We start from the raw sequence: 10,583 nt of genomic DNA on the forward strand, positions 1-10,583 counted from the left end.
AAAACAAACAAACAAACAAACAAAGACCCACTGTAGATCCAGGCTGCGTCTGCAACCTTAACATCTCGTGGTAGAAGTGCCGATCTAGGATCAGATGGTACCCTCTAAATATGCTCATGTGATACCAGGGAGGTTCTATGAGTACAACGCGGACCTGATCGTACTGTAGACCAGCACCCCTGCTCTGAGATGTGATATACAGATACTGGCCTCTCTCCCGAACCCTTGTCTGCCCTCAAACAGGCCATGAGGAAATTATGCCTTTATTCATTTTCGTAGACCGAACTTGCTCGTGCACTATGCGGTGACGAGGAGGCTACGGGAGACACTCGGACTGCGGTTACTGGCTCGCTGGTGACAGCGAGGTTCCCATGTACAGTACAGTAGATAGTACTGTACAGTAGATCACTGGTGACGCGTTCGTCCAGCCCATCTCTCCCCTCCTCCGGAGCGGCGGAGTCGGGTCAAGGACAGCTGGACTCCAGGCGGGAACAGGGAACGTGGCCGCTAATGGTTCTCCTGCTGTAAATGAGATCGATCTTTGCCGCCATCATTAGAGCGGGCTGGGTCACGGGGAGAGAGAGCGCATTAGCTATTCACCGGCGCAGCCAGCCGGCACGACGTGAGCTAGAGCTCCATCTGGAAACTCCCGATTAATATTCATCAGCTGTCGAACATGGAAACTGAAAGGATGGAGTATTGACAGGGGATTAAAAACCAAATCTTCTTGGTGTAATCTTTTGTTAGACATTCTTTAATGTAGTTCACTATCCTGTAACCTCGTACGTGTTCGGTTTTCACAACAGATGTAGCCGATAGTAAATGTTGAATAAACAATGAATGAATGTGAGTAAACAATGAATGAATGTGCGTGTTTGTGTGTCTATCAGGACTATGGTCTGGACGTGGAGGCCTTCCGTGCGATGGTCCAGGATTGTCCACAGCGTATCCTGGAGCTGTCTGCCAACTGCTGCCTGGTGAGTCAAGTGTGTGTGTGCGTTCATATTGTTGAACTTTCCTGTTATCAGCTCCCTAATCTTGATTCGGGGCACAGTGGAGTACGGTATCTTCCTCCAGGGCTGAGCGCTCCCTTCAGGTTCAATCACCCTCTTCGTCCAGAAAACAGCAGTGGGAAAACAACCTCGCTCGGACAACTTCTCCTTGTTTCTTCCGTTTATTTATTTGCACGTTTTCATTCACTATCTCACTGAACTTGTTTGCTAACTAGCTATTTTCTACCACATTCACACCGCTTCCACCAGCCAAACCACCCACTTCTCTCAGTCTCCACTCACCAGCTTCACCCTTCTTAAAGGGGTATACACCTCTTATAACAATATGTTGAGAGCAGGGCTGAAAATTAACACCTGTCACCGGCCAAATGCAGGTAAAATGTCCAATTGGCGACTAGATTTCGGAAGGCTATCTGGAAAAAAAAAAACTTGGCCGGTAGATTTTTTAATCTACAGTCCCCTTGGCAGGTGACTCACTGTGAGCCAAAAAGTTAATTTTCACCCCTGGTTGAGAGATCACAGTGCTGTACAGAGAACCATGTGTCCGTTGCGAGTTCTCCAGTCCACTGCCCCTCATTATCTTCTCGTCCATGCGCTCCAGATAGACGCATTTCGGAGACCCTCCTTCTCAGAGCTGCTGGATGAGCTAGAGGACATCGCGGAGACCCTGGAGCCCCCGGAGCCCCCGGACTCTGACATGACGACTGGATGAGGGAGGGGGTAGCCACGTACCTACCCCCCCAGCCCAACCCCCCCCACACTCCCCACCCCACGTCCCTCCAACCCTCCTACCCCTGACCAGAGGATAACGTGGACCACTGCTCACACGGAGGAGAGAGGAGTGGGCGTCAGCCAGGGACCCCTTGGCAGAGGGTCTTCACAGGAGAGGCACTTTAGTCTTCATTTACACCAGATCTTCAACAGGCACATAAGGGGCTCATTCTGCTGCTCCGCCACGGCACCTGGTCTCGTGTGTGTGATCGATTTCATGGGTTTCTGGGAGATGGCGGGGGGAAAAAAAAGCGAAACAATGACATTTATCTTACCCAGGCTGCCTGTCTTTCCACAGTACTGTCTCGGTTAGCGTGGGTCCTTCTGAAAGTACGCACGGCTCGAAAGAAAACTTGTGACCAAATTCCTTCAGGGGAAATTCCCGACTCTTAAGTTGTACGATTTTGACTCGGCGTGAAGATGATTAGGATACCCAGAGGAATCTTAAAATGTACATATCTAATAAGGAGTGATTTTCCTCTCTTGTCCTTTGCTTTGATTTATTTTCAAGCTGCCTCTGGTTTAAATGTGATATGTAATGTTTCTTTTCTTTTAACCTTATTCTGTCAAAGGGGTAATGTGGTGAGACTGTGGAAGATGCTATCGGAGTGTCTGAGCGTTAAGTGGTGACATCATGGCTACTACTGGACAAGGACTGCAGCAGTAGAGATGGGTAGGAATAGGGCTACATTGCACTCGAAGTGACCTGTACGTGGCTTGAATAATAGATAATGTTAAATGGAGTAAGTGTGCCCCTGTGTGGATCAGGACCAAACTACACCCCCCCCAACCTCCCCCCCCCTCTCTCTCTCTCTCTCTCTCTCTCTTTCTCTCCTCACTCTTTTGTATCTCTCTTTTGTTCCCCAACACATTATCTGTGAAGTCACCCGTCTCTGTTTCTCACTTTCCCCCCTTGTAAAAGTCACAGCATTCTGCGTTTTGAATAAAGCAGGGACCTCGAGATAAGCGAGGAGGATGGACTGCTCCCTTCTTCAACCTCTCCTCTATTCATCCCTCTCGCAAGATGGGGGATCATACTAACCCTGAGAATGAACCCTTCTCAGTCTTAAACAGTCATGGGTTTATGATACGAAATGCTTTTGTGAGCTGTCCCGCTTGTGCAGAACCATATTTTACCTCTATTTTGAGTGAGGATACTTCTTGTTAACCATATCAGACCTATTATGTTTGTATATTTTGTGAATCTGTTGGATATATTGTGCAAAGGGTAAACTAGGATTTTGCTTCTGACTTGATAAATATCTATAGATTTGTATGGAAAATTTAAAGCATTGTTTAATAAAATGCATAGAGCATGAAATGTAAAGGCTTGAGGGCGTCGACTTCCACAGTATTATCTTTCATGTACTGTATGTACCTTAGGCATGGTCTTGACTTCACTATACTGACCTAAATGACCTTGACACACACACACATGTGTGTGCGCGCACACACACACACACGCACACACAAGCTGCAATGCTGTGGCCTCTAGGCTGGGTGTGTCAGCAGGCTCACGCAACAGTCTTCCTGCATTTCTCTCTCTCTCTCTCTCCCTCTCTCTCCCTCTCTCTTTCCCCCTGGGTATGACATGGCCATTAGCATTCGGCACGTAGGCTATAATCCTGCCGCCCGCTCTACCGTCGCCTGGTGCTATTTCCTGTAATCGAGGCAGTGCCGAGGACGCAGATTTACCGCTCTGTCAAAGGCGTGCGCCCGAAGACCGATTGCGAATGCGACTTACGCTCAGTGGCAGACTGAGGCGTGTACAGTCCCAGCGATGCCGCAGACCAACGTTAATTGATGAACACAGATCAAAAATCCATTTGTAGCTGGGGAGCCTGTCTGGAGAGAGAGAGTGGTGATAAACTTGAGGTGATCACCAGGGTTGTGTGTGTGTAGCGATGCTAAGAGAAGGACATGGAGTGATGGGGACAAGGTCCTCTGCTCAGGGGATGGGATTTGGTCCTATGGGTTGGATTATGATGGAAGAGTATACTGTAGGATAAGACAACATGAGGATTGTGCTAAAGGAGGTAGGGCCAGTGTGTGGAATGTGGTGGTGGTAGAAGCCAGTCAGACACCAGGTGATATGAAACACAGGCTAATACAATGAGGAGGGGAGGGATCTGGGGTTCCTCGTTTCAGAGACAAGACGTACGTGTGTGTGTGTGTTTGTGTGTGTGTGCGTGCGTTCTTGCGTGCGTGTGTTTGAAATGTAATTGAGGAAATTACATTGAGGAAGGACATCAACACACACGCACCTGATACATCGTAGCCTACAAATTAATCTTTCCTTCAGGAATATCTCATTATATTATCAAAGGCGAGGCTAAACAAAACCGAGGAGATCCAAATGGAGATTAATATCCAGAGCCGTACTTGTCAGACTCAAACATCAGTTATAAAATCTGGAAAAACGTATTAGAAGATCTGTAATACAGTACATTGCTTTCTAAACAGGCTTGTTCCCAGGGGCCTGTCACATAGCTCATTTGACCACAAAGCTGTTAATAGATGTTGTCTGTGCTGAGATCACAGGCTGTTCCAGGTCCAGTGTTGTGCTTGTTAGCTCTGCGGCTCAGAGACCTGCGTCAGCACTAAGGAACTGCTGATTGTGAGGGTAACCTGAGATTTCCTTCACTCCTCATCCACATTTAATTGTTTACCTGCAGGCTGGCAAGTGGAAAAGAGGGAGGGAGGGAGGGGAAAACGCAAGAACAACAGAGTTCAAAATAACAGAGGAAAAAGGCCTGGCTCAGCACTCTGAGAACTGCATACTTAGATACTTCTGTTGCACGTGTGCTAAGCCCCGGCTCCGCCTCCTCCTTCCTCCTCTCCTCCTGTTTCCCTCTGCCCTTCCCTGGTCTCCTCCTTCCTCCTCTCCTCCTGTTTCCCTCTGCCCTTCCCTGGTCTCCTCCTTCCTCCTCTCCTCCTGTTTCCCTCTGCCCTTCCCTGGTCTCCTCCTTCCTCCTCTCCTCCTGTTTCCCTCTGCCCTTCCCTGGTCTCCTCCTTCCTCCTCTCCTCCTGTTTCCCTCTGCCCTTCCCTGGTCTCCTCCTTCCTCCTCTCCTCCTGTTTACCTCTGCCCTTCCCTGGTCTCCTCCTTCCTCCTCTCCTCCTGTTTCCCTCTGCCCTTCCCTGGTCTCCTCCTTCCTCCTCTCCTCCTGTTTCCCTCTGCCCTTCCCTGGTCTCCTCCTTCCTCCTCTCCTCCTGTTTCCCTCTGCCCTTCCCTGGTCTCCTCCTTCCTCCTCTCCTCCTGTTTCCCTCTGCCCTTCCCTGGTCTCCTCCTTCCTCCTCTCCTCCTGTTTCCCTCTGCCCTTCCCTGGTCTCCTCCTTCCTCCTCTCCTCCTGTTTCCCTCTGCCCTTCCCTGGTCTCCTCCTTCCTCCTCTCCTCCTGTTTCCCTCTGCCCTTCCCTGGTCTCCTCCTTCCTCCTCTCCTCCTGTTTCCCTCTGCCCTTCCCTGGTCTCCTCCTTCCTCCTCTCCTCCTGTTTCCCTCTGCCCTTCCCTGGTCTCCTCCTTCCTCCTCTCCTCCTGTTTCCCTCTGCCCTTCCCTGGTCTCCTCCTTCCTCCTCTCCTCCTGTTTCCCTCTGCCCTTCCCTGGTCTCCTCCTTCCTCCTCTCCTCCTGTTTCCCTCTGCCCTTCCCTGGTCTCCTCCTTCCTCCTCTCCTCCTGTTTCCCTCTGCCCTTCCCTGGTCTCCTCCTTCGGGGGAATAAACGGTTTGGCCTCTGAAGAGAGGGAGGGAGCTGATCAACCATGCAAGGGAGGGAGGTAGGGAGGGAAGGAAGGAAGGAAGGAAGGAAGGAAGGAAGGAAGGAAGGAGATAAAAACTAGGAAAAAAGAGTGAAGGAGATGATTTTTTCATTAGTGGAAGTAGTTTTAGTGAGGAGAGCAAGGCCATCTTACAAAGTGTGAGATATGAAAAGAAAGTGAATCAATTATTCAAAAGGGTTTGAAATGTAAGGCAAACGCTAATGGGTCTCTGCCACTGTCAATAGAATATGTCAATTTTGCGAGCAGGATTTTTTTGTGTAAAGGAAAGGGTGAACAGATGCCACACTGAAATTAGGCTACCTGTACAGTACAGTATGTATTTCTTTTTAACAAACGATTGGTACACATTATTGATTCTAATCCCCCTAAGTGCTCTTCAATGAAAAGAATGGTGACTCAGTCAGACCATGTTTAAATAACAAACTATTTTAGTTTAGTGAAAAACACCAGACTCTTATACTCCACAAAAAGATAGACAGACAAGGACACGGACGTATGGGCACAGATGTGTACCCACCACAACCATACAAAGTCTGCTGGATCTCGAGGACACAAGACTTCGGGCATCAGAGAGACATTCTAAAGAGGGCATTTTGACAGTGATGGAAAAATAATAAGTACCAGGGTTGCCTGCTCCCTACCGAGTACACTTCTCCATCCCTATGCAGCCTTCTGTGCTGCTTACAGTCCACATCCTGTCAACAACGGAGCACAGGAAGAGAGCAGAGCAGCCTGAGACAGACATCTAGGTTCCACATTCATATTTATCTCACACAGTTTTTGTTCCAATCATCACCTCCACTAACAATCTGGTGTATGTGTCAGCTTTTGCTTCCTGGGGACCACACAGAAAAAATACACATTTTCATTGCAAACATGAACCAATATAAAGTAGTATTGCATTGTGTTTTTGTATTGCACATTTCTACATGTCATGACTGCATGAACTTGACCCAAACAGCTCCAGGTTTCCAAGTTCCATTTCTCAACTGACTCACAGCAGTCTAAGAAGAGGTGAAGTTACCTAGGGCCTCCCAAACTCTAGAACAACTACCATGTCTGACTGACCCTGTCCCCCTGTACATCACAGGGCACGAGACATGACCTGCACTGTGGTTCACCCCAAAAACAGCTTGATATTTCTCATTTGTGGAGACGAGAACAGTTTGTTTTGTTTTAATATAGATAGGGATGGGTCAACTCGGTTAGAGACGACCTTCCGCCTCCCAAACTCTCAGTTCTGAAGGGCCAGTTGAGTGAGAGAGCACTACACAACAGAATAAAGAAAGGACACACACACACACACACACACACACACACACACACACACACACACACACACACACAACCTTTACCAAGGCTACTTAAAATTTGCCTTCATTATTTTGAGTGAAAATGTTCCATTTGGCTTTGGGCCATTGTGAGTGACAGCCAGACAGAATACCCTACTACTTCTGCGGAAAGTTGCTTACCGGTCCCAACTCACCAGGTGTTCCGATTGCTCCATTACGCCATGTCAATACTGGCATCATTCACTATGACGACTGTGAACATTATGCGTCCCCCATCCCCTCTGAAAACTATGCGAGAAATGATGAATCAGCGGAAAGCTATTGACTCATTTTCATAATTGCTCTTTATCACATCAAGGTTTATGGACTGTATCACTGTAAGTGACAATGTAGGCTAGCTGACCTAGGCCATTTGAAGCCCCTGCAGCTTTGCCTTGCCATGCTCGTCAGCAGTGCCAGCGGTGACATTGACCTTGACTGACTCGAGACTGCATGCGGCGGGAAAATGACGGTTTCTCAAAGCGCGCCATCCGTCTTCCTGTTGCTGACTGGCTGCCTGGGTTCGTCGAGACAACGAGAGATTTATTGCCTCGCCATTCAGTTCACTTTTTTCAAGATGCTGAGTCAGGTTCCTACCTTCATGAAGGGGACAGATTTGCCACAACCTACATTTTTTGCCGCCCCAATAGGTAAAGGCAGGCTAGTTCAACTAGTAATGGTGCCCGGGGAGCACATACCCATGAATGCATCTCTTGGCACTTGTGCGCACGCACGTATGTGCGAGCAAGACATGTTTGCTATTGCTGCATTCTTCATGTAAGTCCAAACCTTGTGTCTCTGTGACCTTCCCTAATTGAGATATGGCCGTTTCAATCCACCATTGACAATGACCCTAAGTGGTCGTGTTGGGGTGGGTCTGTGGCGTCCCCCTCGTGTTGCACCGGAGGGGGGGCAGTTTGGTGCTCTGTGTGTCTATCGCCCCCTCACACGAAGATGGCTTCGCTCAAATTTTGTTCTCCAAATTTGCTCCAAAATAGGCTATTCCTTGGCCCATCCTACACCCCTTCACAGTTTCATGAAAATTGGTCTGGTAGTTTTTGTGTAATCCTGCTTACTGATAAACAGACAAACAAACAGAATCACCCAAGCGACCGAAAATATTACTCTCCACCCAACTCATTAGCACACTGGGCAGAGGTACACTAATAGGCTATACAAAATAACTGTCTGATTCCAGATAAACTACCCTACAATCAATTCAATGTAGCTTACATTACCGTAATTATTATTATCATATGTTACATAATAGGCAATATTATGCATAATGGTATAGCCTGCATTAATGAATAATCATATTATAATGAAGATATACATTAGGAGCTGTATGAATCCCAGCGGTCTGCAAATGTCAAGTTTCAATAGCCTCAACACCCAAGAGAGGCAGCATACCGGGAGTTTGTGGGGTTTAAATTAGCTAGATGTATCTAATTCCTCCCAACAGACCTATGCAGAATTGAGAAACATTCATGCAAAAATGTTAAGAGGAAGTATGAATAAATGGATGAATTAATTTATTAAACAGAATGTTAAAATACACACAGGCTTAAAAGCCCAGTTAGGTCGCAACCATCATAGAGTTGTTGAAGAATACACACACAATGAACATAAAGATGGTTTCTCTCTCTTTAGTAACCTATGGCTACTCACATTTATTAATGCTTTATAAATGCTTGCTAAGGCACTTACGAAGACAGTGACTTATAATAATTGTTTTACAGGTATTCAAAAGTTTGGCCAACTGAAGCTTTGGTGTGTTTGTATGTTTAAGAGAGTGAAGGATATCCAGAAAAAGAGAGGGGGAGAGAGAGAGGGAGAGAGAGAAAGAGAGAGAGAGAGAGAGAGAGAGAGAGAGAGAGAGAGAGATACATCCCTGGGACAGGGAGATAAGACACCTGAGACGAGGGGTAAACAGGGTAAATACCTCATTGCTGTATCCCCTTATCTAGTCTCAACCCTGCGACACAGAAAGATATTCCCTGCTCCTCCTGTTCTCGGTCCCACTCCCAGATTCCTGAGTGGATCCAGTTATAATTAATATAATTCAAAGCATTTTAATAAATATGAACATTGTGATTTGTCATTTGTGTTTGTCACTGGATGTTATAGACGTTATGTAAAAATGTGGTTACCTGGTGGTGCTATGTCAGTTATTGAATTAATGTGTAGTAATTGAACATTTGAAATACTTCTGTTTTGAAATTATACCTACAGTATAGGTGTCTCAGTAATTACCCATTATATATTAGGCTATACTTTGCATGCATTTACCAGGTTAATGTTAATGTAAGTAATTGGGGGACTATGAAAGGAAGGGTTACCAAAAATATGTTCAGAGTAAGTTAATTTAGCAATAGAAATCCATAAGCCTAGGGCCAATGGGCCTAGGATATAGCCTAGACCAGGGGTCGGCAAACTTTACTATCAAAAGAGCCATTTTTGGCCAAAAAATGAATACAAAATCTGACTGGAGCCGCAAAACATATTTGAGCTTAAAATGAAGGTAATGCTTCCCCTTAGATTTATTTTCAGGTGTGGTGGTATATGCACCCAGGGGGGACACATAAAGGGGGGCAGGGGTGTCTGGGGGTCCAAGGGGGGGAATTTTGAGCACCAAACACTACATTTCCTGCATTCTGGTGAATTTCTATGCAGTCTGCTGCTATCTAACCTGACGCACCAGATAGTTTGCTTTGCATAATCATCTGGGAAATCTCCTTTGGTATTGCTTGGAAAAGGGCAGACACTTTCAAAATTACTTGGCAGGTGATGAACCATCTGTGTATCACCATCTATCACGCGCTAACTTCAACCGCTCCTCACTGTCCTCACACTTAAACCCACCCTGCCTGTTTGTATTTCAAATCTCACAACCAACGCTGATTGGTGAGATCGTTTTCTGATCTGGCACAAACGGATCTTTATGGAGAGTATCCAGACTGATTTGCGAAAGAAACAGAATGTGAGCTCACAAAATCAGGATGGTCTCACGAGGCTAGCTGCTATCTAGCTAGTTAGCTAACTTGAATGCCAACACCACCATTTATTTTAGTAATAAATAAATGTATTTAATAGTAATATATTTATTTAGTTATCATTTCCATTTAATGTTTGTCAAAGCCAGTGAGCCACTGTAGAGGGCTTAAAGAGGCGCATGCGGCTCCAGAGCCACAGGTTGCAGACCCCTGGCCTAGACAATAAACTACCAGTGGAATGGTGGTGGAGCAATAGCGGGAGCATTTCGGATGACTAGCGGACCACTGTCCCTGACGCTAATAATCTGCCAGAGGTCCGCTTGTCATTCGATGTGCAAATGGTCAGGAACCCGTCAGAGGTCCCCCCCCTCGTCCATCGGGACCCGCTGTAGGTCCGCTAGCCTTGTGTTATCTGGGTTTATCCCTTACCTTTGTCCACAAACAGAAGTTGAACCAATTGCAGCAAAATAGCTAACGTTACAGGAATCATCAGCCACTGACCGCTACCATTAATGTTATGGAAGCTGCTGCTAGTTGTTGTGAGCTCATGAGCTAACTGGCTATCCCGCTCTTATTGTGCTGGATTAGCATTGGAACCATTGGAACTGATGTGTAAAGGCGACAAGACCTATCTTAATTTATCAGACATTATTTCATGTCATTTCAATTCACAGGTATTTCAGTGGCATGACTAGCTTCCG

The 10,583-nt window shown here is 46.6% G+C and overlaps 1 protein-coding gene across 1 annotated transcript in view; it reads left to right on the forward strand.

Annotated features, from left to right (window-relative positions):
• Window positions 1-1,725, forward strand: part of LOC311312597 (dual specificity testis-specific protein kinase 1) — a gene marked incomplete at both ends in the record, with an annotated part of 7,658 nt that extends 5,933 nt beyond the window's left edge. The window contains 2 exons of the mRNA XM_084442557.1: window positions 891-977; window positions 1,615-1,725. Of these exons, the coding sequence (XP_084298683.1) occupies window positions 891-977; window positions 1,615-1,725 (198 nt within the window). The remainder of the gene's footprint in view (window positions 1-890; window positions 978-1,614) is intronic.
• Window positions 1,726-10,583: the final 8,858 nt, after the last annotated feature.

Source organism: Borostomias antarcticus (assembly GCF_949987555.1).
Source record: "Borostomias antarcticus genome assembly, chromosome: 8".
Classification (NCBI taxonomy): Eukaryota; Metazoa; Chordata; class Actinopteri; order Stomiiformes; family Stomiidae; genus Borostomias; species Borostomias antarcticus.